The sequence below is a fragment of the Syngnathoides biaculeatus genome, chromosome 14, assembly GCF_019802595.1.
Source record: "Syngnathoides biaculeatus isolate LvHL_M chromosome 14, ASM1980259v1, whole genome shotgun sequence".
Lineage (NCBI taxonomy): Eukaryota > Metazoa > Chordata > Actinopteri > Syngnathiformes > Syngnathidae > Syngnathoides > Syngnathoides biaculeatus.
This window is the reverse complement of record NC_084653.1, coordinates 20,918,145-20,945,205: the sequence shown is the minus strand read 5'-3', so window position 1 is coordinate 20,945,205 and position 27,061 is coordinate 20,918,145. Positions and strand designations below refer to the sequence as shown.

The 27,061-nt window shown below is 41.2% G+C and overlaps 2 protein-coding genes across 5 annotated transcripts in view; both read right to left on the bottom strand.

Moving 5' to 3' along the window:
* Positions 1-18,223, bottom strand: part of ptpn4a (protein tyrosine phosphatase non-receptor type 4a) — a 72,553-nt gene extending 54,330 nt beyond the window's left edge. Inside the window, exon 1 of one of the 3 annotated variants that reach the window (XM_061841584.1) lies at positions 17,643-18,223. The gene's annotated coding sequence lies outside the window, so the exon portion shown is untranslated. Of the gene's footprint in view, positions 1-4,900; positions 4,946-11,006; positions 11,072-17,642 lie in introns of those variants that run through there. The other 2 variants (XM_061841585.1, XM_061841586.1) reach the window with 2 other exon arrangements.
* A 2,284-nt stretch (positions 18,224-20,507) lies between these two features.
* tmem177 (transmembrane protein 177) lies at positions 20,508-25,212 on the bottom strand. 2 transcript variants are annotated; one of them, XM_061840850.1, is made up of 4 exons: positions 24,873-25,212; positions 24,155-24,393; positions 22,576-22,759; positions 20,508-22,506 (listed from the first exon to the last, which is right to left on the bottom strand). In XM_061840850.1, exons 2-4 carry the CDS (start codon positions 24,353-24,355, stop codon positions 22,028-22,030), a joined length of 864 nt encoding a protein of 287 aa, XP_061696834.1. In that variant the 5' UTR covers positions 24,356-24,393; positions 24,873-25,212; the 3' UTR covers positions 20,508-22,027. The 2 variants fall into 2 exon arrangements, with proteins under 2 accessions (XP_061696834.1, XP_061696833.1); XM_061840849.1 differs by having other exon boundaries at positions 20,522-22,759; positions 24,873-25,210.
* Between the last annotated feature and the right edge of the window lie 1,849 nt (positions 25,213-27,061).

Below are 27,061 nucleotides of genomic sequence, written 5' to 3'. Positions count from 1 at the left end.
TCCTTTGAACCGCATGACTTGGGTTTAACGTTTTGAGTACATTTCCACAAGCTTCTGACAGTACGCTGCTGGAATTCTGGCCCATTCCCCCTGACAGAAATGGTGTAACTGAGTCAGGGTGGATTATTATTCTTTCCTGTGAGAAAAAAATGCTTCCAAATTTGAATCAATCATAAAATCAAACTTCATCGCTGTTGTGGTCAACTTTAGAGTGTTCCCTGTTCCCTGAATTAATAGCTTCTCTCAAAACATGTACAAACGCAATTGTTTTAATACCCTCTGATAATCATTTGATCATTTTATTTAGATTATATTCAGCTCTGTCTATTATTTGCTCATGAAAAACCCATAAAACCTTTCTGCCTCCACCATTTAATGCGACAGACCATGGCATTAAATCATTTGGAATCACTACCATGAGAATGGGTGTGCTAGTACTAGCGTTCACCGCTACTTGCAACTTTAACTTTGATTATCAGTGATTAATCATACAGATAATGTTTCAACTACTAATTTTGATCACAATCAGACGGCAAGACTGTTCCGGCTTCATAGATTTATTTTCTCTCCTGTTAAGTTTGAACGCTAACAATGTCTTTCTTGCTCCATCAATCTATTTTATTGTATCATACCAGCCACTAATTCACAAACGTTTCTAAGTGTTTCATAATTTGGTCCTTTACTGTTGTTTTCTCCTTGTCCTGTTGTGATGGACAGGACAACCACACTCCCCAGAGGAGGCTTTTTTACTCCGGAAGCGCACTAACATTATTACTTCCTGCAGGCAGCAGTGCTTACAAACTGGCAAGAATACGTGTAAGCGTGTGTGCATCCCAAGACCGTAAACAGCCTCTCTTTGGTGGGCTCCTCCAGCACTCTCTCATCTTATCGTAAACACAGACTTCCTTCCTGTCTGCTCGAACACATATAAATACATGCATAAAACACCAACGACAGCTCGATTGCAAAAGTTCAAGCTCATGACTGCTGTAAAATGTAATAACATACTGAAGAAGAAAAAAAAAAAAAATTGAAACTGTCACCCAGGCCCGGCAAATAAATTTCCACAGTTTTCTTACTTATACTAACCGAAGTCTTCAAAGGGAAAGCTACACAAAAAGGCACTGTTCTTAAAATGACTGAACTTTACTTGGCCTATGCATTGTTTTAATATTCTAATTTATTCAAGAGATGAGCCATGAATTGTACCATTTCAAAACAATTGAAATGAGACGATAGCTGCTACGACTCCCGGAGGAACTACATCAATGCACCATAAACTAGGCCACAGACAAACAAGTGGTCAACTACACATTTACAGGTATGGGACGTTATATGAGTGAGTTTTCAAAATCAATGAGAGGGATGTCCACGCCGCTCTCAAACAATACAGTGAAACAACTCCAATGGGGTCATCGAATAGAGACTGAAACATTCCCTCTTCAGATTTTCCAGCCAGTCTGGGCACAGCTCTGTGGTTTTGTCTATATCCGCCAGAAAGTCACATTTAACTTGTAAACTTCCACATAGACAAAGACACAAGCCACCGGCACGCAGACCAAAAGAAACTGCCAAGCCATCGAACTTAGTTTGAAGCCTATAACTCCACTGAGAAGCTTAAAAGGCAACAACAATGCTTTTTTTTTTTTTTTTTTATTTCCTGGAGAAGCGGAAACAGCGTTTCCTTGCTGCAAAGCACCACGTGAGGGAGCTTTGAATAAAACTGATCAAGCAAATCATGGTCCTGGCCCAAAAACTCTCTAAAGATCAAGGTGTGGTCCAGTGTAGCTTGGAGTACACTGGTCGAAAATGAATCTCTGCATAAATTGCCTTAAATGCACCAAAATATCCCAAAATGCTATTAAATGATTCAGTTGTGTCAAAGGCACAAAAACTGGAAATCACTGAATCTAAACATGGAATGAACCACAGGAGGGATCACCTAACTCACTTTGCTCTGGAAATAGTCTGAGAACAAAATCAACATGCCATCTTTAATCATAATGACAGGTATCATCGAAAAGCCTAAAATGCTTTATTTACAATATTTCTATCGTTTTTGGTCACAGCCCTGAATGGAACAAAAGGAAAAAAGAAAATGATATCATGGGGTGACTCACAAGCGGCCTGACAATTTGATTACAATCCCAAAGACTAACATTCAAATAGATTATCAATGCAGCTGCAATTAATGGATAGTTCAAGAATAAAACAAATTGGGCACAAATGTACTTCATCATTATGAAAACATAATAGAGGACATAAAAGAAAATGTAGCAAATATTTCTCAGCATTGCAAATTGCCAATATTTTGACTGTGTATTCAAACTACTGGCCCCAAAACATAAAAACAATTAAACTTATTGTGATGAATATTTGTATTTATAGATTTGCTCCATTGCACACAATATAAAGTGGGGTCCTTCCATTACGATGCTCGCAACGCAACACCAGTACCTCAAATAATCTTCCCCCATTTGAAATGGAACGGGAGGGTTAAGCCCCAACCAACGGCAACAAAAAATTTGTTTTTGTTTTTTTTTTTAATAAGAAAAATAGCAGGCTACAATACTGTACCTTGAGAAGATGAAGCAATAAATCTTAAGACAATGTAAAGAGATCAAACATTTGGGCATCGAAGATTTTATGCTCCAATGGACATTGTCCTTATTGTGTGTGTGCATGAATGCATCCATGCACGTTGCACCCTGGCAACACAGGTTTCACAAATAAATGACTCAAACTGGAGTACCATTAGTTGCTTTTCAGAGAGGATAAAGAATATACAGTATTCCTCTGAGTATTATTAAATTGTCAACACGTCCATATTAATAGTAGAGTTGTGCAAAACGGGTTTTAGGGCATGTCTTTGTACCACTGGTTGTATAAAGAGTTGCAGATGAGATGTAAGTGGGTGGAATGCATTGCGGTTTGGATAAACGGGGCAAAACCGGAAGCGTGGGCTCACCTGAAAACCACATCACATTCTGGTTCGTCGGTTCAAAAAACAGAGAAAGTGATTTTTTTTTTTGTTTTCTTCTCTGTAACAGAAAACAAATGTGTCTGGAGTAATCCTGCTTCTTGGCTACTGGTTGCACAATGCAAATTACAAGGTGCACAAACAGTTTAATGTGTTAAACTCAAACAGCTGAAACAAATCTTCCAGTACTGGGCTCTCTGAGCAAAGCTTTAGTTCTGCTAACATGATTCAACCAGGCCAAAGTCCTGACTCAGAGGTGCAGCCTTTATTTTATCAGAGCTGGCACAGCTTTGACACCGAATACTGCGTGGCATTTAAGAAGCTTAGCCAAGTTTGACTCTAAATAGTCTGACTATGGCAAGATTAATGACTGGTCACATTGATAGTGTAAAATTCCTTCATTTTGATGTGCGTTACCATGTTGCTATGGACTCTTATTTGTACAATTGAAATGTAGCCCCTACTTTAAACAGTAGTTTAGATTTGTGCTAGATGTGTCTGTGACATCACAGGGGTTAATACACTCCTGTGCATGTAGATACGCAGTTCAGTAATTTACAGAAAACGGGAGTACAGGTTAGGGATTTATTTACGTCTATAGCAAATTGGATTAACATTGCTGGGTATAGGCGCCTATTTCAGATTAATCTGAGTTTACCGACGATTATTGTGACGTTGGATAAAAATGTGGGTTTATGCGAACTAATGAAACTGATTCAACTCCAGATTAAGTTATTATTGCGTCAAATAATAAAAATGACCTTAATCCAACAAATAAACAGACAGATTTACTGACAGACAGAATACAGTGATGAAAAAAAGATAGTGCTTGCAGAGAAAAAACAAGCAAAGAGACATCATCCAAACATGAGAGAAAAATGATCTTTAACGATCCATCCACTTTCTGAGCCACTTCCCCTCAACAGCATTTATCGTGAAGCGTAAATAGTGTGGTCACAATACCAAAATTTTGACTTGCATAGTATACCTGGAAAAAAAAAAAAAGATTTCAATACTGACACTGATGTACCTTGGGGGTAAAAAAAAAAAAAAAAAAAAAAATGAAACCTTCAGGAAAATGAGTGGACTCACTGACAAAAATATTGAAATTTAAATTCTTTGCATTTTTCAAAACAAAAAGGTATTGAATAAAATACAGTATTACATTTACAGTGCCTTGAAAAAAATAAGACAAACAGCAATTCATAATTTTTAAAACAGAATTATTCTTTCAGGTCCTGTGATTTGTAGCCTTTTTTTGTCCTCACATGATTTGGAAAAAAACAGCACATGTTTCTCTCTCTGCTTCCTTTGTTTTTTGTGTCCGTTTTACAGTAAACCAACACAGTGACAAACAACTTGAAGCCAGCACATTATTTTTTCCTGCTTCTTGGAGAATGGTTCTCTGTCTACCAAATTGCACATAGCATGCTCAAGGAAGGCAGAATAGTCACTCTTAAAAAGTACCAGTACTAAAAATATAGTATCTTTGCATTTTTTTAAAGTGAGGTACTGTGACAGTGTTCTCGTGCTTGTAGACCTTAAAAATCACTCATAAATTGAACACAATGTGATCCATTAAGATGGTTGACTTCAAAGTCGCCTTAATTTGAAAAAAAATAAAATAAAAAATACCCTATCCCCAAGGTAAGTAATGTAAAGCGAAATTATTTATTCCCGGCCCAACTCGTCGCCATGTAACGCCTTTGTTAACTGTGCAGACTATTATACAGTTCCGTGTCAAAAGAAGTTGATTAAAATAAAAATCACTTTGAAAATTTTGACAGTAACAAGGCTTAGAAAAATGTGTTTGTTTACAAGCTTTGCTTCATGGCAGAGCTTAGCTATTATCCTTCTAGTTAGACACGATTTATATTACCGTCTGCTAGGTAATATGTATATATTAATCGCATTGCTCACATCGTGCTGTGCAGTCAGCCACTTTCCTTTTCGGTTTTATGTCACTTTTCCCCTTGTCAACCACATTTATCCTTCAAAGAGAAAAAAAAAGATGTGGAGTTAATCCTTCAGCTATGAGATTTGCTGATGTCACACAGGATGATTGGCGGAAGTCAAACTTTTGACATTCAAAGATATTGTTCCACTAGAACTCTGTTTCAATTAATACAGTGAAGAAAATAAGTATTTGAACACCCTGCTAAATTACAAGTCCTCCCACTTATAAATCATGGAGGGGTCTGAAATTTTCATCGTAGGTGCATGTCCACTGTGAGAGATCTCTAAAAAGAAAAATCCAGAAATCACAATGTATGATTTTTTTTTTAACGATTTATTTGTGTGATACAGCTGAGAATAAGTATTTGAACACCTGTCTATCAGCTAGAATTCTGACCCTCAAAGACCTGTTAGTCCGCCTTTAAAAGTCCACCTCCACTCCATCTATTATCCTGAATCAGATGTGTGAGATTGTTAGCTGCATATAGACCCCTGTCCACCCCATACAATCAGTAAGACTTAAACTTGTCTCATGGTCAAGACCAAAGAGCTGTCCAAAGACACCAGAGACAAAATTGTACAACTCCATACAGATGGAAAGGGCTACGGAGAAACTGCCAATCAGCTTGGTGAAAAAAGGTCACCAAAAGAAAATGGAAGAAGCTAAACATGACAGTCGATCTCAATCGGAGTGGAGCCCCAAGCAAGATATCACCTAGTGGGGTCTCAATTAGCCTTAGAAAGGTGAGGAATCAGCCCAGGACTACACGACAGGAATTGGTCAATGACCTGAAAAGAGCTGGGACCACCGTTTTCCATGCACTAAGAAGTCATGGTTTGAAATCAAGCATGGGACGGAAGGTTCCCTTGCTTAAACCAGCACATGTCAAGGCTTTTCTTAAGTTTGCCAATGACCATTTGGATGATACAAAGGAGTCACGGGAGAAGGTTTTGTGGCCAGATGAGACCAAAATTGAATTTTTTGGTCATAATTCCACGAACCTTGTTTGGAGGAAGACGAATGACGAGTTCCATCCCAAGAACACCAATCCTACTGTGAAGCATGGGGGATGGTAGAATCATGCTGTGGGGGTGTTTTTCTGCACATGGGACAGGACGACTGCACTGTATTAAGGAGAGGATGACCGCGGCCATGTAATGTGAGCTTTTGGGGAACAACCTCTTTCCCTCAATCAGAGCATTGAAGATGGGTCGTGGCTGGTTCTTTCAACATGATAATGACAATGACCCGAAGCACACAGCCATGAAAACCAAGGAGTGGCTCCGGAAGAAGCATATCAAGGTTCTGGTTTTCTCAGCAGCAAAAACAAACTGTGAGCACAACTGTAATAAAACATTCTGACAGAGAACTTTCTCCCAACAGCATCCAAGAATGTCCTTTCATAAGACTGACGAATCAACATGGCCTATAAAATATAATAATACAAGTCGGTTAGCCACTGTTGATCAGCTGCTAAACTAACATTGAAGAGGCGCTGAAATATAGGGGCAACCCGGGCCGGATGATGCGTCACGTATAGAAGCATCCAAGTACTGTTATGCATTGTCCTCTTCCTTAGCAGCGTTCTGCTGGCGCTGAGGCGGACAGGGAGCAGGCAGAATCGCTGTTGGTCAGCCAAAGCCAGCCCCCCGCCTCACGCTGAAATCAGAGAAACCACAAGAATGTAACAGCTTCTGTTATTATCCCTCCCTGCTGCCTCACAGCCTGATAGCCTGCCCCACAGTGAGGCTGGCTGTTTCCCCTTCTCGTTTTGTTCTCTCACTCCCATCTCTCACCCACACACTTGGCTTATACATACATACACAAATACACCCTGAATCACACCAATGCATTTTATTTCCTACTGTGAGCGGCTCCAAACATAAGGCTGTCGGACACACTACTAAACAGATCAATGGACTGAAGGAATATGCGCCAGAAACAGTCTTAGCTCCAGGCACTGTCCAAATTTTAATGGCCACGCACAAGCACACATTATATTTTAGCATTTGGATTTCCACTACGAGCAGAAAAAGTGAATCATTCAAGTGAGGCATTAACTGAGTATTTCACTGATTACCCAGGCACACAATGTCTTCAACTCAGACTTTTTCAGAAACCCTTAAATTTCTTTCAGTGTCAGTCCCAGTAGGGGATGCGTGAATGACCTTTTCAGTAATGCTGCTAAGAGATAAAGCAACTTAGCAAGAATGGCCATTTCACTATTTTTCCACAACTTCGTATGTGGAGAACTAAATAAAAAAGGGTTCCGAAAATCTATCTGAATAATATGAACTCCTGTTTCCAACGCAGTGTTGTATTGTGGTCTGTGTGGATGAAGCTCATGATCATGTTGTCCTACTTCAGACAGCAAACTTGTTTACAGCCAATAAGGGTATTCCCTTACGCCTCAAGTAGCTTCAAATTGATTCACAATCGATTCACCACAAATCACCCAAATTCTTAACTATCAATGAATCTATTCATGAGTTATTCTTCCCAGCCGTACCAGTGAAAATTGTTCCCAAAATGACCTCAATGAGAGCAGCATCTTGAAGCTAGCGATACAATCAATTCTCAGTCGAATCAACTATATGGACGAATGAGCTAGATTGTAGAATTGAAATCATTCTTTTAAAGGTCTCCTACCCTGCAGAAAATGTGAATTTCCTGGAAGTAATACTGGTAAAAACAATGGGCCTCTGTGGAATCAAGTTTGGACTAGGGACTTGTCCTTTTTTTTTCTAGCCAAAAAAGATGACCCAGAAACATTGCTTAATGAAAATGCCTCGATGCAACTTTGACAAAATGTTACAGGTACCATCCACCCATCCATTTTCCAAGCCATTTATCCTCAAAAGGATCACAGGAGTGGTGGAGTCTCACTCAGCTAACTTCAGTGTGTCATCTTAAATGAACGCATACCGGTAATTATTTACAGCAGGAGTATTTAAAGCAACAGGTTATCAACAAAGTCAAGTAACTTTACGCAAAGACTCTCGAGAGGAAGCAGCAGAGAGAAGAATACAAACCAGTGCAGAAGTTATGAAGCACAAATTACTGTCATGTCATATCATTATCCAAGCCACTTATCCTCACAAGGGTTGCGAGAAAGCTGAAGCCTAGCCCAGCTAGCTTCTGGCGAAAGGCAGACTACACCCTGACCTGGTCGGCAGTCAGTCACCGGGCAGATAGACACCATCACTGAGCGGGAATCGACCCCACACTGCCCACAGCAAAGGCAGCGTGTGTACCGCTACACTATCAGTGACTCACAAATTACTGTTATACTACAAAACAATGACTCATAATATTAATATTAAATATCACAGTTCTTTTCGCGGCCAATAATTTATGCCAAAAGAAAATAAAATTCCAAGTTCACATTCATACTTGGCAGTGAACTGAGTTTAGACACTTAAAAGTGATTCTCACTGTTTTCCACAGAGGTTGGTTAGCTTATACCCTAAGGCTGTGGGTTTGAATAAAAAATTTAAAAAAAAAAAAAAAGGTGGCCAATATGTCAAAAAAAAAAAAACAAAAAAAAAAAAGAGAGCTACATGTAAATTTGTGTTGTTCGGCGTGATCAAACTTGTATAGGTGCCCATAAGCCATTTTGCAACTGGATCTCTCATCACTTGATCACATAATCCTTGCCCTTGAGCTCTATTATTTGCAAAATCTGATGTGCATAGTAAACTGCCATTTCAAACTTTGACAAATTGTACTGTCCATGATGATCAAAGTTGAAAGCAACAAAAGAAGAAGCCGGGATCACAGTATAAAATCAAACAAAATGTGTTGATGTTGGGTTTAGACTTTTTTGTTTGTTTCGGTCTTGGATACATAATTGTTTATGCTTCCTTACACGCATAGCACAATGTATGAATAAGTTAACTGTGTTAGATGTTCCAGAAATAGCTGTCGGATTACAGTCAGGAGCAGAGATGCAGCTGCAAATTGAAATTGGGTCCAAAATGCCAAGAACTGGGTACATTTTTAGTAGGAATGGATTGGTTCTGCTAATTAAAGGTTTGTGTAGCATAAACCTTCGCCCTCTGTTAGACAAATCGCACAGGAAAACTATGATTAACCAACACTGGCGTAATCAAATATTGGACAGGTTTGATATTTCCAATTTTCAGCACTGATCACTTTGTGAACAGAAAATCAATCTTAACACCATATAAGAGGATAATCATTAAGATTGAGCTTATAAAGACGAACAATCGCGCCTTTGCTGACAGTGTGGAGAATCGGCTCTTTCCGGAAAGAAAATCTTCGGGAATTTTAAGAATTACAACAAGGGAACTCTTTTGAACTTCAGGGCAACGATTTTAAAAATATTTTGTCTCATCAAATACTAAATGAGACTTACTGTTCTATGGACACGAGCACTCTTTTCATTAAGACAATCAATTAAATTTCATTTCATTGGATATGTCACTAAAACATGTCACACAAAGTAGCACCAACTGACTCACTACCAATGTCCTGTCCTGTCCTATTTTCAATGCATCCCTTCTTCACAGAGTGTATTATATACAGTTGACTAAAGAGAAAGTTATCTATATTCATCAAAAAACTGGCTATAGCACATGAACTCCAAAAGGGGGACAAAACAAGCTGTTCCTGGCTCCCACCGATAGCCCTACAGCAATTCTGAGCTTTGACTTCTTGGTATTTCAACTAGTAGTTTAACAGCTGTTTCAAAAAGGAAAACAGAATACACGCGAAGCTCTTGCGTGTACACAAAGCAAGTCCGAGCTGGACAAAGTGGACCACTTTTTGGGAAGTGAGTCTCCTGATGCATGCCTGCATAAAAGGAGATGTGTAGCTGTGTACCGAAATGTTGATGCAGGGCAGAATTGGCAGAGGACAAGTCAAAACAAGCGCTGAAGCATAACTCTTGTGTAAAGAATTGGAAGCCAGCTGTACTTACATACCTGAGGTGTGTACATGTGGGGGTTGGGCTGAGGTGGAGGACTCAAGACCACAAAAAGAAATCTTACGGCATGTAATATACAGGCACTGGTGAGAGCATTGTCCTCAGAATTCTGAGGGCCAGGGTTCAAATCCGGGCCCCGCCTGTGTGGGGCTTGCATGTTCTCCCCGTGCTTGCGTGCCTTTTCTCGGGGAACTCCGGTTTCCTCTCATATTCTAAAAATATGCATTAATTGGAGACTCTAAATTGCCCTTAGGTGTGACTGTGGGTGCGACTGTTGTTTGTCTCTAAGGACACTGCTAATGGCTGGCAACTAGTTCAGGGTGTACTCTGCCTCCTGCCCGTCGATAGCTGGGTTAGGCTCCAGCACTCCAGCGTTCCTTGTGAGGATAAGCGGCTAGGAAAATAAATGGATAGAGCTAAGCAAATGGCAAATGGTCATTTCATGTTGTGATGCAGTAAACACTTTCATATTTAAAAAAAAAAAAAAAAAACATAATTGAACCAGGCATGAAACGGAACTTGAAGAGAAAAGCAAATTCATTTCCAGGAACTGGTGGTCTGTTCAGATATGATTCTGACCACAGCCACCGCAAATATTAGGGAGTGGAAATAATTAAACCCTAATATAAGTCTTGCTCTGACAAAGGAATACAACCTGAATACTTGAAGATACTCAATCCATAAATGTGATGAGTCTAGCTCTGGGATCCATGTCTGGTAACTTGTCTCAGTTAGAATCTCATTTGGGCAGCAAATACAAACCAATGAAAGTTTGAAAGAAATCCAACCAGTAGCAAAGGACTAGCAAAAGCTGTGCAAATTTGATGGACAGAAGCCAGATGATGATGATTAAGTAATTCTGTCACATTTGTGGATCACAAACAAGATAAAACTACAGAGTTGGCCAAACACAACGGTTACCATTTACTGATGGCTACAGATCCAAATCATCCTGTGCCACAAGATAGATCTGAACTGCACAATGAAAAACCCATTTCTCCACTTTGATGATTTTGACTTTTTAATTACACATACATTTGTTGTATTCTGCTTTAAAGTCCTGTGACAACCACATTGGCAAACAACTAACATGAACAAAAAATGCAAAAGGCACAACTCACTGCAGATTCAAAATAGCCCAAGTTGCTTTCTTTTAATGGACGAAATGCCAACAACCCAAACAGTTTGAGTAATGTTCAGGAGTCACTGTTGGTTGGCTAATTTTAATCACATGACTCTGAATTATGCTCACTTCAAAGTGAAGTGAAAATGCATGCTTTTATGACATCAAGCACTTGTGCATTTTACCATGGGGTCATCGAATAGGGTATAATAATATAGGGACCAGGGCAAAATGTTCATTTTACCATGTTACACAGTAAGCGGAAATTGAGATTTTGATTACCTAATCTGTTTCTGATGGTATAAACGTCTAAGTAATTTGTGGTTTATGATGTATAATTTTAAGAAAAAAAGGGCAGTTCACACATACGTTCAGTACCATCAATAACTTTTCATCAGGTACCTTCATATAAATTGTCAGTTTTCATTAGTGCTTTGACAGGCACAAGTTAACGTAACTACACACACACACAGTCAGTCCAAGATGTTGCAAGATAGATATGAAATTTAACATTAGTTTAAGATTATATATTTTAGTCAGAATTTTATGAAGATTCTCTAAGTTTAAAGAATTAATGTAAATCTCTGGCAAAAGGCATTTATATCAAGGTCTATATAAAAGAGCCTAAGAAACTATATAAACTCAATGAAGTATTAAAGCTTTACTGCCTTTCTCATCTATCCAACAGAATATGGTAAACCTCACCAAAATGACGTAGTGCCACAATTTCTAGCTATATATATATATATATATATACACACATATATATATATACACTATATATATATATATATATATATACACACACACACACATTTTATCCAAATTAAAAAAAAAAGGAAGTAGATCCAAGCAACAGGCCAGTTTTAGATTGTGCTCGTGTTGTGTCAGTTCAAATACTATTTTAAATGTGCGGCCTCATCAACAGACCAACAGGAAAACTGACCACAGACCAACAGACAAGAGGCCTCTGGCTGAACAGTTAGTGATGGCTGTTAGTGTGGTTTAATTTGAGCTATGCTGGTGGGTCAGACTGAAAGTACATTGACTAAAGACACGAGTAACCTGAGCGCTCTAGCAGTGTTTTGCCACACTTCATGTCATTACAGTTACAAAGTTGCACAGCATTCAAGGATCAATCTGAAACCGAAGCTCTGACATGTTAAAGGTCCCTTGGTGTCCGTTCGCTTAAAAAGTAAGTCAGGCAAAATGAGCCTATCGATAGTTCTGCAAACAGATATCGCCCAACTCCAGACTGGACTGCACGCTTTCCAAGGGGTTCCAGTTGGACGGACAGGCAGCACGCAGACAGGCACATGGTTAAACATGAACAGGCTGCTCTTTGACAAGGCTGTCACCACCGGACGGCATCAGTCAAAGGAAGCCTGATCTCAGGCAAATAAATGAAGAGCTCTTAAAAGGTAAACACCACTTGATCTGAAATTAGTCCAGTTATGCAATTTAACCAGCTAACTAGGCACTAATAGAAAGTGTATATATAAATGCTTACTTAAAACCTAAAAAAAGGGGCCACTGTTTCCGATCAAAACATTGACGTTAAAGTGGCGCCAACTATAGTGAATCATTCAAAACTTGATCATTTATTATCAAGACTTCAACAGAAACAAAACACGGGAATTGACCAAAAGAGTTTCAAACTCAGCAGGTTATACATCGGAATGGAAATAAAAACAGACGTCCAGCAAAGCAGTATGAATAACACTATTAAGTCAATTTACTCAGATATTTTCCTGTCAATAAAAATACACGAGGAGGCTTACTGTTTCGATAATATGAAAGCTACAAAATGAGAACAAAAACATTGAAAACAAACCGTAAAACTCAGTCAGGTTACAGATAGGGCCACTGAAACCAATACTTCTGCTCCTTGCATGTGTTGTCTTTATTTTCAAGGAACGTACCAAGAATTCAGTCACCAAAATTTAAGAGTGGGCGGCTTTAAAAGGGGGTGCCTGGCCTGTTGAGTGACATGTGAGTCAACAAATGAAGTCTAGAATTCTCATTTTAGCGGCTGGCTGTAAACTGGCTAACGGTTAGCCAGGCTAAGTGTTAAGTGCCTGTGAATCAGTTGAGGCTATAGCAGCTTGTGTATGAATGTGCTTATTAGGAGTTTGTTTTGTCATCATTTGTTCAATAACGTAATTGAAAATGCACCAGAGGCTGTGTCTATCTTTGACCACTTGTGGGGTATTACAATATGTCCTAATTATCAGTCGTGGTACTATATTAAATTAACTATCATACCTATGATACCTTGTGCTGCTGATCATAAATACACTGTTATAGTATGGTTTGTGAGCTCTGATGTGCAGGAAATAGTCTTTTTTTAAGAGTGAAATAATCCCAAGCGTCGGACATTCTCCGCCTCTTATGCGTGCCCTCTTTCCTCCTGACACAATGCGATCACGCCAACTTATTTCGACATGGAGTGGTGCTTGAGTCTGCAATAACATTCGTCCATGTGGAAAAATTATCAGGCGGCAAAGTGTACAACTGGTTAGAGCGTCTGCCCGTTCAGAGTGTACCCCAACTGCTGCCCAAAGACAGCTGGGATAGGCGCCAGCATTCCTGCGACACTTGTGAGGATAAGCAGCTCAGAAAAAGGATGGATGGAAAAATTATAACTGTCTAGCGTCAAGGTGGAGATTTTGTATTGACTTTTTTTGTGGTAATTCAATTATTTGAGTTATTCGAATTATCATTTCACCCCCATTATAATGTACACCTAACAAATATGTATAAACGGATGAGAGGATTCTTTGTCAGATGCCTTTTACCCCCGTGAGATTGCCACAGCAGAAAGCTTTATCCCTTGTTTTTTGCCAGATCTTAGGAAGCACGCATCTACATGTGCGTTTCTCTTGACAAGGTCATGTATGCTCTGACAGTTAAAGTCGGGGAATCAACACAGGAAATCTAATCTTAAACATCTGGGTCACACTCAGCATGCGACGCGGCGGAATTTGTCAGAATTCAGGTATGTAATCTCACATTATCCATCTTGCAAATCTTCACATTTGTATGACACATTATAACAGTGGCTCTAAAATGGGGTTAACCAACCCTTGCAACACCGGGGGAGTTCCAGTTGCGAACAGAGGGTGTGCAGCAATATGCCAAATACATACTGTGACAAATTTGCAACTCTGTGTGAATAGGAATCGTCCTAATAATGTAATTGTAACTCAAATATCACAGAGAGAAAAAAAAATCCCCTCTTTACACAACATCACTTTTGTTTAAATGCGCTGCACTGCCGTTACAGTGAAGAAAATAAGTATTTGAACACCCTGCTATATTGCAAATTCTCCCAGTCAGAAATCGTGGAGGGGTCTTAAATTTTCATCGTAGGTGCATCTCCACTGTGAGAGAGATTATCTAAAAAGAAAAATCCAGAAATCACAATATATAATTTTTTTAACAATTTCTTTGTGTAATACAGCTGCAAATAAGTATTTGAACACCTGAAAAAAACTGTTAATATTTGATACAGTAGCCCTTGTTTCCAATGACAGAGGTCAAACGTTTCCTCCAAAGATTTTCTATTGGGTTTAGGTCTGGAGACTGGCAAGGCCACGCCAGAACCTTGATATGATTCTTACGGAGCCACTCCTTAGTTTTCCTGGCTGTGTGCTTCGGGTCATTGTCATGTTGAAAGACCCAGCCAAGACTCATCTTCAATCCTCTGACGGAGGGAAAGAGGTTGTTCCCCAAAATCTCACAATACATGGCCGCGGTCATCCTCTCCTTAATACAGTGCAGTCGTCCTGTCTCATGTGCAGAAAAACACCCCCAAAGCATGACGCTACCACCCCCATCCTTCACAGTAGGCATTGTGTTCTTGGGATGAAACTCATCATTCGTCTTCCTCCAAACATGATTAGCGGAATTATGACCAAAAAGTTCCATTTTGGTCTCATATGACCAGAAAACTTTGTCCCATGACTCTGGATCATCCAAATGGTGCTTAGCTAATTTAAGACGAACCTTGACATGTGCTGGTTCACGCAGGAGAACCTTCCGTGCCATGCATGATTTCCAACCATGACATCTTAGTGTATTACCAACAGTAACCTTGGAATTGGTGGTCCCGGCTCTTTTCAGGTCATTTACCACGTCCTGTCGTGTAGTCCTGGACTGATTCCTCACCTTTCTAATGATTACTGAGACCCTGTGAAGTGATATCTTGCATGGGACTCCACTCCAGTCAAGATTGACCGTTATGTTTGGCTTCTTCCATTTTGTAATGCTTGCTCCAACAGTGGACCTTTTTTCACCAAGCTGCTGTGGAGTTGTACAATTTTGTCTCTGGTGTCTTTGGACAGCTCTTTGGTCTTGACCATGAGACAAGTTTGAGTCTTACTGATTGTATAGGGTGGACAGGTGTCTTTATGCAGCTAACGACCTCACACAGGTGCATCTGATTCAGGATTATACACGGAGTGGAGGTGGACTTTTAAAGGCGGACTAACAGGTCTTTGAGGGTCAGATTTCTACCTGATAGACAGGTGTTCAAATACTTATTTGCAGCTGTAGCACACAAATAAATCATTAAAAAAATCATACATTGTGATTTCTGGATTTTCTTTTTAGAATATCTCTCTCACAGTGGCCATGGACCTATGATGAAAATTTCAGACCACTCCATGATTTCTAAGTGGGAGAACTTGCAATAAAGCCGGGTGTTCAAATACTTTTTTTCTTCACTGTATGCCTCTATGGGTTCATCCTTCCCTGACTAACTTGAAATGTTAAAATTAGTAATAGTAGTAGTTTTCTATCATACCGTCTCACCCTGTACCCAATTTTTAGGGAGAGGTTGAGAGACCAAGCCCAGACACAAATAGGGAATGTTCCACGACAATGGAGGCTTAAATGTTTATAAATACCTTCATTAACTTTAGAAGCAAAATTATAATCCCAAAACATATTGATGGCATTTCAAACTCATCCATGTCTGTCACTTACTGTGTCTTACTGATCAACTGCAAAACTCCATCACTGCAAATGGGGATTTTTTTGCACCACACTGATAAAGTTACTCCTCTGCTTTCTCTGGCATCAACCTCTCTAGGATCTTTGTCTGCCTGTCAGACCGACTGGAATCTTCCATCACACTCCTGTTCACTGTCAAGACGGCTGGCTACCAGCTGTTTGCCAACACTTATTACTCTTGTACTTACGATTTATGGGAAAAATACAAAAAAAAAAGAGCAAAAAATACATGAATGGCACGAATAGGCGAGTTTTTCATTCAACAAACAAAAATCCAAATGTGAATAACAAATTAGTGAGGGTTCAACTGTCAGGCTGGATGACAATTTTCTGCAATAAGATGCATCCTCCTGTCCCTCCCTGAGAAAACTACAAAAGTAAAAACTGTAATACCACAAAAAAATTGTGATATAGTGGGACTACAATAATTAAACTGCAATACGGGGGGGTTATTGTACACAGTATTTCATCAAGTGTTTAGCAGCATAGGGGGTGGCAGCTGGCAGGGGAGAGATATACTCTTTCACTGATCCCTGATGATCCCCAATCCACAGTGTCTGGTTTTAAGGAATACTTCAAAGACACATCCAAGATAGGAGTGTTTAATAATCTCCCGAACCTCCACTGCCCAATGAATCCTGGCCAGAAATTTAATGATGCGTCTGTGCAATGAAAAACGAGGCCTTGAGTATGCACACAAACGGGCAGGAGCAGATATGAATATGATATCAGCTGCAGCAGGCAGCAGAGGGGCCGACTGCGACCCAAAAGATGTGGCACGGATGGTGGAGGATTACGTCATCGATGGGGAAAAAAAAAAAGGGACGCCTCAATCGCAGGCAGGCTTCACTGACATTACTGAACACGGCAGGACTGTTTGATTAACAACTGTTATGTGCAACCACGACAGAAAAAGTACAATTATATGCATAGTAAGACATTTCAAACTAATGGCAGTTGAAACGCATGCTTGAATATTCATGGTCTACCATCGCCATATTGTAGTTTTGGAGACGAGCATCAATAGGCACGAAGCTTTCATTAATTGTTTCTTCTTTTTTTGTTGTTGTTTTCTTCAAATCAATGTGCGCCATATTTAAAGGCATACAACTGGCCCCATTCAACAGCAACCAGGCTGTCATTAAAGGGCTTATTGTACGCTTGTAACGTTACAATGAATGACCTATTAACCAAGGGGAGAGGAAGGGGGACATTTATGTCGACATACGGAATGCTGAAGCACAGATTAATCAATAACGCCGCTAAATGCGACGCAACTGGGCGCATAATTGATAATTTAGTGGCGTTCGACGGCCATAAGAAGTAACTGCGATGCATTGAATGGCCAAGGTTAGCAAACCACGAGCTACACATTTCGAGTGACTATTTGCACATTGTTATAGATTTAAAAGTAACCACTGATGGGGGGAAATGACGGTACATTTGGCAATTCGTGTCAGCGTTACCATAATGTAACTCGGAATTATTTAGCTGCGTGAAGCAACTTGGAGGAAAGTGACAGCGCCAAGCTAACCGGCTAAGCTAGCTAACGTCAGATGGCTGGATAGAGGGTCGGAACAAATAAATAAAACATGGAGTGTCTTCCCCCCCTTCTTACCGTCATAAACTGCTCCGGGGGCGTCCAGTTTTCAAGGAATAAAATGTTCGCCGTGTGAGGAAATGGTCTTTGTCGGTAGGGCGACGAAGCCCGAACATTCAAGAGGAGTTCACCCGCGGCTGCCGACGAGACCCGGGCATCGTTACTACGGACGGTCGGGCTTCACGAGTGGTCGCAGTCCGCCGCTGCCTCACGCGCATCCATCCGGGAAAGAGGAGCCTCCTCCGGCCGCTACCGTGCCACCACTGCCTCGGCAGCCACGGATGATAATCCACGGAACGGGAACCCCCGCAGTAAGCATTGGCTAAACGCGGCCAGCGGTATCACTCATGTCAGACTGAAAACGTGAAACTGTACTGAAAACATATTTTAAGAAATAAAATCAAATACACCGATGATATTCAAAGTATATCAATGTCTCGATTTAACCACAAAAGATTGCGTTTCTGACTTCGTGCGTGCGCTCGCTCGGATCTCCCTGCAGCTGCTCCTCGGAGCGACACAACAGCAGCGGCGGCAGCAGCGACGACGTAATGGCGCAAATGGAGCGCGCGGAGGCGGGGCAACAAAAGCGGGAGGCTCGCTGCTGGTTATGGAGCGCACCCAGGTAAATCAAAGGCATTATCCATTTATGTATGGAGCTCCTCGCGAGACCCGGATGTTGGGATTATTGGCGTTGATGACATTGGGGGGCGTTAAAACTACTGTGTCCCCATTTCAAATGTGATTCATTTCAGAATCATGTTTTTTAAATAATTATTTTTTTTTTTTAAATAATGAATACAAATGACCACAAGTGCGTTCATTCACATTTTCAGATCGATCAGCGGCCGTGTAATTCATAGTTCTTGTAAAAAGGAGGACGCATTGAGACGTGGGCTGGAGTGGCCTCGTGTGGTACACAATGTAATAGCAGCGAGTGCATTGCAACAAAAGACAATGGCCCTTTGTGCTGTTCCCTTTTCAATGGCACACTATGAAGTATAAGGAGATGAAGAGGAGACAGTGACCCCACTGTTGCTGACGGGAACATCCCAGAACAACTCACACATGATGGACTGAGCCGCAATATGCGAGTGAAAGGGTGTCTCTGGCGTCCTCTGACTTGCCACAACCGTTTTTAAATGTGTTGCAATGCCTCCATTTTCTTTTGCACTTGATGCCTTGGGACGATTAATTTCGCCAGTGAACGTCTGGTGTAGCAGAGAAATATGTTAGAATAGTACAGGAGATGTGCCGTAGGTCGGTGTGTCAGAAGAAATTAAGGTGGAGGTGGGACTGCATCAGGGTTCCGCGCTGAGCCCCTTCCTGTTTGCGGTAGTAATGGATAGGCTGACAGACTAGGTGAGACTGGAATCCCCTTGGACCATGATGTTCGCAGATGATATTGTGATCTGCAGTGAAAGCAGGGAGGAGGCGGAGGAACAATTAGAAAGATGGACGGACACACTGGAAAGGAGAGGAATGAAGATTAGCCAAAGTAAAACTGAATATATGTGCGTGAATGAGATGAGAGGGGTGGAAGTGGAAGAGCGAAGCTCTGGGGAAAAGAGATAGCGGAAGGTGTCTGGTGTTCTATCTGACAGAAGAGTCTCCGCTAGGATGAAGTGCAAAGTTTTTAAAACAGTGGTGAGGCCGGCCATGATGTACGGATTAGAGACTGTGGCACTGAAGCAGAACTGGAGGTGGCAGAAATGAAAATGTTGAGGTTCTCGCTACGATTGAGCAGGTTGGATAGGATTGGAAATTAGCTAATAAGAGGGACAGCCAAAGTTAGATGTTTTGGAGACAAGGTTAGAGAGGGCAGACTTCGATGGTTTGGACATGTTCAGAGGCGAGAGAGTGAGTATATTGGTAGAAGGGTGCTGAAGATGGACCTGCCAGACAAAAAGTGTGAGAGGAAGACCAAAGAAAAGGTTGATGGATGTTGTGAGGGAGGACATGAGAACTGTGTGTGTTAGAGAGAAGGATGCACGAGATAGGCTGAGATGGAAAAAGATGACACGCTGTGGCGACCCCTCACGGGACAAGCTGAAAGGAAAAGAACAAAGAAGAACTGTGTTGGTGATGGGAAGATCCCAAAGCAACCAAGATAATAGCCTAAACCACAATATGCCAAGTACCCCAGGAAAACGCCCAAAGCCAAGGTGAAGGTGTTCTCAAGTGACGGCTCATGCTGGCCAGTATCAATGACAAAACAATTGCACAGAAATGCCTCGTATAGAGAAAGAACCCCTGACTAGCTGTTGCTGATCTTGGTGCATAACAACAACACAACTGGAAACCCGAGTAGACACTCCAATGAAACATCTGTATGCCGGAATCTCACCAATCTTGATTTAACTGAGTGAAGTGGGGTACTGCCATGACTGGACTTGAGCTAGTCACAGATGACAATTCACACCTCTGGATAATTTAAGACTTCAATGAAAACCCACAGAAGTACAAAACAATACCAACTCCGTTACAGGAAGGCCGAAGCCGAGAGTCAGACAGTGAACCTATGAACTGTGAAGCAAAACGCGCTATCCAATAAGTCCACCGATCCGTTCCGCATTATTATTAATTACAACCTGCTATATATAGTTCAATCCTCAGGGTACTTGACTAGAAATGTAATTAAAACATCGGAAACCTAATAAGCAGACAGATCACCTCGAGGATTGTGGTGTGATGAGTTCCAAGGTCCCACCGAGCTGGATATTAAGATGATTATCGCTAAACAAATTAGCCAGTCATGCAAATTTGTGAATACTTAAAGTGTTTTTCATAGTTAAGGTTGTTTTCCTGGGCTCAGAGCAGGAAAAAGAACATATGAGGACACACAATGCTTTAGGGGGTCGGGGGGAGCACGGGGGAAATCAAGAACCTGCACTGGGAAGAGAATATATTGCATTAGCGGTCTTTTCCATTAAGGTATGGTGCCCTTGCTTTGTACGTTATACACAAAAACATACAGTAAACTTCTGTAATTGCAAATTCGCGCCCACATACTCATTCATTTTCATCCCAAAAACATGCAACATTAATTGGATACTCTAAATTGCCCCAAGGTGTGTTTGTGACTGTCAATGTTTGTCTCTATGTGCCCTGCAATTGGCTGGCAACCAGTTCAGTGGGTACCCCGCCTCCTGCCCATTGACAGCTGGGATAAGCTCCAACACTCCTGCGACCCTCATGAGGATAAGCGGCTAAGCAAATGAATGGATGGATGGATGGACACGTAACAGGTCTCGACACAAATTTCTTGCAGTGGTGCAACGTACTTTTTGAGTTGGTCGCTCCAGTACATTATTTGGTCACAACCTACAACTACCTTGTTGCAGTGAAAGCAGGGAGCAGGTGGAGGAAAAATTGGAAAGATGGAGGCACGCAATGGAAAGGAGAGGAATGAAGATTACCCGAAGTAAAACAGAATATATGTGCGTGAATGAGAGGGGCGGAGGAGGAAGAGTGAAGCTCCAGGGAGAAGAGATAGCGAGGGTGGATGACTTCAAATACTTGGGGTCAACAATACAGAGCAATGGAGTGTGGTCACAAAGTGAAGAAACGGGTGCAAGCGGGGTGGGACACCTGGCGGAAGGTGTCTGGTGTTCTATGTGACAGAAGAGTCTCTGCTAGGATGAAGGGAAAAGTTTATAAAAGAATGGTGAGGCCAGCCATGATGTACGGATTAGAGACGTTGGCACTGAAGCAAAACTGGAGGTGGCAGAAATGAAGATGTTGAGGTTCTTGCTCGGAGTGAGCATGTTGGATAGGATTAGAAATGAGCTCATTCGAGGGACAATGTTGGATGTTTTGGAGACAAGGTTCGAGAGAGCAGACTTCAATGTTTTGGACATGTTCAGAGGTGAGGGAGTGAGTATGTTGTAGAAATGTGCTGAGGATGGATCTCTGCCAGGCAAAAGAGCAAGAGAAAGACCAAAGAGAAGGTTTATGGATGTGGTGAGGACAGTGGGTGTTAGAGAGGAAGATGCACGAGATAGGCTTCGATGGGGAAAAAAAATGATACGCTGTGGAGACCCCTAACGGGACAAGCTGAAAGGAAAAGAAAATGTTCAAAATCAGTATGGGTGTACCCTACTTTGGTGAACTGGGATCGACTGTAGATTTTTCTAAAACAGGAAAGGCAGGATGTAAATTAGGCGTGTACTATTACCAATAAAACACTTTAGGACTCAAGTAGAATTAGTGTGCCTTACTCGCGGTCATTGTATTACAACGTTAGTAACGATTAAGAAAGTACTCGTTCCACGGTCCTTCAGCTTGCCATTATGCATATCAAACAAATGCACAAACAACTTTCCATAACTATATATTATATTTGCAGTATTTGAACTCGACATTACTGTTAAAATATGTGCAACCTACACAATGTAATAAATTTAAATCTTGTCCTTGTTAATCAGAGTGAGGATGCCCTCCCTCCTCGAGGTATACGGTGTATGCTTCAGCTGAAGGATGTTCGCAGGAAACAAGTTCCCACTGGGCGCATAAATCTCCTCCCCTTTCCGTCCCATGAGTGAGCGCAGCGTCTTGTTTCTCGACAGAATCTTGTCGTAAAACTCTAGCCCGCCCTTGGCGTAGTCGCGGGACACCTCGGCGGCCCGCCGGTCCGAGCTGTAATCAGACCACTGGGTAACGGCGTCCGAGGTGAGGAAGTAGGACACGGCGCCGAGCCCCAGCGCCGCGAGGTTCGCAGCTCCACGCAGCAAAGCGGGCCCAGCGTGGACCCCGAACACTTGCTTCAGCACCACACTGTACACCCAGACCCCACCCAGGCACAAGGGGGCGACTGCGGCACTCACGACGGGTGCACCCGACTGCAAACGGGCCACTTCCCGGGCGATGGCGAATTTCTGTGCTTGGGGGGAGAACACCAGTGACTCTTTGAGAGCCGTGCCCGGCTCACTGTCCCACTCTACTGTTTTACCATTAATGAAAATAGTCCGGTTGGTGATGCCACCGTGGTCAGCGGCCGTGCTGTTAAAGTTTGCCGGGATGCCAATTTGAGCCCCTGCAGGGAGCCAAGGGACGCCAGCGCTGACTGGGTGGAAACCAAAGGAGGCGAAAGCAGAGAACTGCTTGGATGGCTCGACACTGTAGTCCTTCAGCACCTACAAATGACAAGAGTAACACAAATTTCCAGGCAGATTCTATTACTTCATCACACGCACCGCAGAAAATTGGGAAGTAAGAGGCCCATTTAGGGTGTCTGACAGTGTCAAAGTGACCTCGGCAAAATATGTGGCGTTTATAACTGACTGTTTCCTGCCACACTATAAAAAGAATTGTGCCTTGCACAGCAAAAGAATTCTTTTACAAGACAACACACAATCTCAAGATACAAAAGGTTTTGCTGCTATCAATATTTAAGGGAGGAAAAAATACATTTTGTAGCCACTGGACACGATAATTCTCTGATCTCAATACTATTGAGAGCATTTGGGAGATTTCAAAGTTTAAATGATTTTTCTAGATTACCGTAATTTCCGGCCTACAGAGCACACCTGATTATAAACCTCACCCAGTACATTTGTAAAAGGAAATACCATTTGGTACATACATAAGGCGCATCTGTGTATAAGCCGCAAGTGCCCACGTTGTAACATGATATATTTACAAAGAAAGACGGTACTCAGAAAGAGTGTTCAAAGTTTAAATACCTTATCCTATCTTAACATAGCAACAACACGGTAGCACGAACGTTAAAAAAAAAAAAAAAAAACATACCGGTTTAAAAAAAAAAAAACAGCCGCGCGAGCTCCAGAGTAGCAACACGGTAGCACAGCACTAACAGAGCCGGCAAAAAAATATATAACTAAAATCACTGAGACGCAGCAGTAACACAGCAGAAAGACGCTAGCGCAGCGCTCAAAGGGCCAGATTTAAAAAAAAAAAAAAAAAAAACGGTAAAAATCACTGAGATGCGGCAATAACACAGCAGCAACACGCTAGCACAGCGCTAACAGAACATGAGATATTTACAAAGAAAGATGGTACAGAGAGTTTTCAAAGTTTTGATACTGTCGCTTACTTTAACATAGCAACAACACGGTAGCACAAACAGGGCTGGTTTAAAAAAAAAAAAAAAAAAAAAAACATACGAGTAAAAGTCACTTCCTCGGCACAAATATTCCACTGGTCTCACGCTTACCTTGCCCCCTTGTGGCCATTAGAAAAAAATGCACAAATTCGCTGCATCACCGCATAAGATGCAGGGTTGAAATCGTGAAAAAAGGTGCGGCTTACAGGCCGAAAATTATAGTATATTTTTATATTTGAGTTTGACACGTGTGGGTTAATCATATCTACTGCCACCTAACTGTGCTTGCAACTATTAGCATAATTGAAAAAAATATTTACAAACCAATTAAAGATTGGGTAATCTCTCTAAAGTATCCAGCGCACACACCAAATTTGCAATTAAATTAAAAATATGAAATATAGTTTCTAAAAAGCAGGGAAAAAAAACAAAGCACAGGAAATAAAGCCATGGTTTAAATACATACCTGCTGGAAAAGGACCTCTAGCTTGTCAGACAGGGTGACCGGCTCGCCTTTGTACCAGGCCTGGTAGAGCTGGCGGTACGACAGGTCAGGGAAGACGTGGTAGAACATGTTGGCTGCAAAGACGCCACCGCAGCTTGCTACCAGCACTCCGGTTCTGTACTTCTGAAGTAGCACTGCATACTTGAGGAAGCGAGATGCCATGTTGCGCTTACTTTAACTTGAGCTTCACGAGGAACAACCTGTGAAGACAACATGTAATATGATAGACATCATACTGCATATGTAATTTAAACATTTAAAAAAAGACTTAAGTTATTGTCGACAAGGGTTTGATATTTACTGGAATTATGACTTTAATACTATGTAAGTGAAGGTTAGTGGGCATAAGAATATGTAGTCAGGCGTGACAATTTTAATAGTTTTAAAATTATGACCTTGACGTTTTTCATGAAAATATTGACTTTAAATTACGACTACGTACGAACACTCGTGTTCGTGCCTCGTAATAAGAGGACGCCCTGGAAAACAATTTTGAGAATTTCACCTTCATTTTATATGAATATATATTAGCAAATTTTGGCTAGGGCGTAACTTAGAAGTACATTTGATGATCATTGTCTGATATGTAGACATTGAATCAAATTAACAAACCGTCTCACACACATGAAGACTTCCAAGTACGGTACATATATAACATTGCACTGGTTTTTATACTTACGTGGCTTTGGTTCCGTGGAAATTAAACACCAGGCGGAAAAACGACTGCATGTGTTGTTTAGAAACTTCAAACTGTCACGTTATCCAGATTATTTAAAGGACAGTTGTGCACAAAGAATGTTATAAAAACACACGATGAAGAGGGTGAACTGGTCGTAAAATGACGTCGCTGCCGTACTCATGCTCGGCGCGTTAGTTTTACGACAGTTGGATAACTCGTTGAAAAGTGGTGAATATCATTCAGGTTGTAGATATTTTATAAACTACTACTCCACCCTTATGCATCACTGGCAACCCACAACATTAGGTAGACGTAAGAGTATTTTTGAGTGTGTACAGGTGAATGGCATCATACAAATTCAGTAATCTTACCAAATTGTTATAGAGCTCGTGCACGTGACGTCACCATTTTCATGGCGCCATATTGCCGGTCAAACAAAGCTGGTCGACATTGTGGGAGACATTGAACCGGAGGAGAATATTTACAGTACCCGAGACCTGTTGCACTGTTGGTTGTCACAACAGATGAGACAGATATTCAAATAGATCATTCTATGGAATTCCATCTGAAAAGACCAGAAAATATCGATTGATTTCGGCAATTAAACATGATGGCTAGTGCCCATCCAAAATATACACACACACACACACTTGTGTAGTGATCGCTTCATTTCAGGAAGGAATTATTCTTCTCAATCTCAAATTACCAAAAAGTATTTGTAATGCCAAGTTGGCTCATTTGAGGACAATGCGTGTTCAAAAAAAAAAAAAATGTTTGTCGCAGAGGTTTATGGAGGTTAAGTGTGACCAATTTCTTCCACGTACTGTTGTCTTTTTTTTTTTTTTCAATTATAGTTAATGAATGGGAGTTTGGAGGGGTCATTTATCTAAATATTGGTATTTGTACTGAATACTAGCTGAAATGATCGTTGGATTCTGGCAAAGGTTAACATGTCGCCGAACACACTTCCGCGTTCGCGAGCCGTCAAAACCGTCACTATGTGGCATTTATTCCTGATGAGAACAGATCCAGCAAAGAAGTATTTGTATGCGTCCAGACTTTTATACGCTTTCAAACTTTTCTGTGTAAATCTCGACGATTTTCTCACCAGACTGATGTGTATATCCAGTTCTCCAAGACAAGCAGAAGCGAATTAACAGTCCAATTTCTTATCGGCGAAAACATAGATTTCGGCATTAAATACAGGTCCTCTACGTCAAGGTCATCTAATTTTTCCATGTACCGTCGTTTATTTTCACCTTCTAAATGTCTGACGGTATCGGACAAGACTCTGGAGATCGCGCTACAAGACATATTTTCGTGTTAGCATTGAGCAATGCTTAGCTTGACCGGCAATACGGCGTGATACACAAAAGTCACGTGATTTTTATGACGTAGGTGCACGAGCTCTATAGACTAACATTGGAAATCTATTAATTACCGTATGTATACTTCTCCCCACTTACTGCTTTGCTAATGGAGAGTATGGATGGGAGGAAGGGAGAATATGCACCCATGAAATTATGAATTTTCACTTGTGGAGGCAGCACTGATTTCATCTACTACACTTTAGCCATGTGGCGTATCACCACATAAGCAAACACAAAATATGGGTCGATAACATAATCAAGTATGTGTTACTTGTCAGAAACAATCACTGTTAGTAAACACTAATCAATTCATCCGATAAAACTCAATGCAGCTCTGCTTACCTTTTGTCTTTGGCATGGTAGCTGGGGGGTTTTGCACCTGAGATGGATGAGGATGTTTCTCCACGAGAGTGCTTCTGCATGAAAATGTTTCAAAGCAGTCGCTCGAAAGTGGCTCCGGATCTTTTCCCGAGCTCAGATCACATCAAAGGCAGAGATTTGCTCAGAGGCAGGTATGATCTAAATTATCCCCGCTGTAACATAACAGTGGGGCGAAAGTGAATGACTGGTCGCCCGCATTTTCTGAAACAGACTGCGCTACGATATGGTTGGTTGTCACAATTCACACTTGACAACTATTACATTTTTTTTTCCCCATTACATATGTGTTTGCACATATTGCTATCAGCTACACTGATCCTAGTGGAAAAATCCTGCTCACGTGCTGTCTCCATGGAAACAGGCAAGAGGAAGCGGAGGTAGGTGTGCGCATGTGAGAGAACGGGTGAGGGGGGGCAAAAGAGAGAAAAACAAACTAGA

Excerpts from the sequence above, each read along its gene's own strand:
- tmem177 (XM_061840849.1), bottom strand. The coding sequence starts at position 24,355 with ATGGCATCTCGCTTCCTCAAGTATGCAGTGCTACTTCAGAAGTACAGA. Across the intron at positions 22,760-24,154 it reads TAGAGGTCCTTTTCCAGCAG|GTGCTGAAGGACTACAGTGT; the intron begins GTATGTATTTAA and ends TGTCATTTGTAG.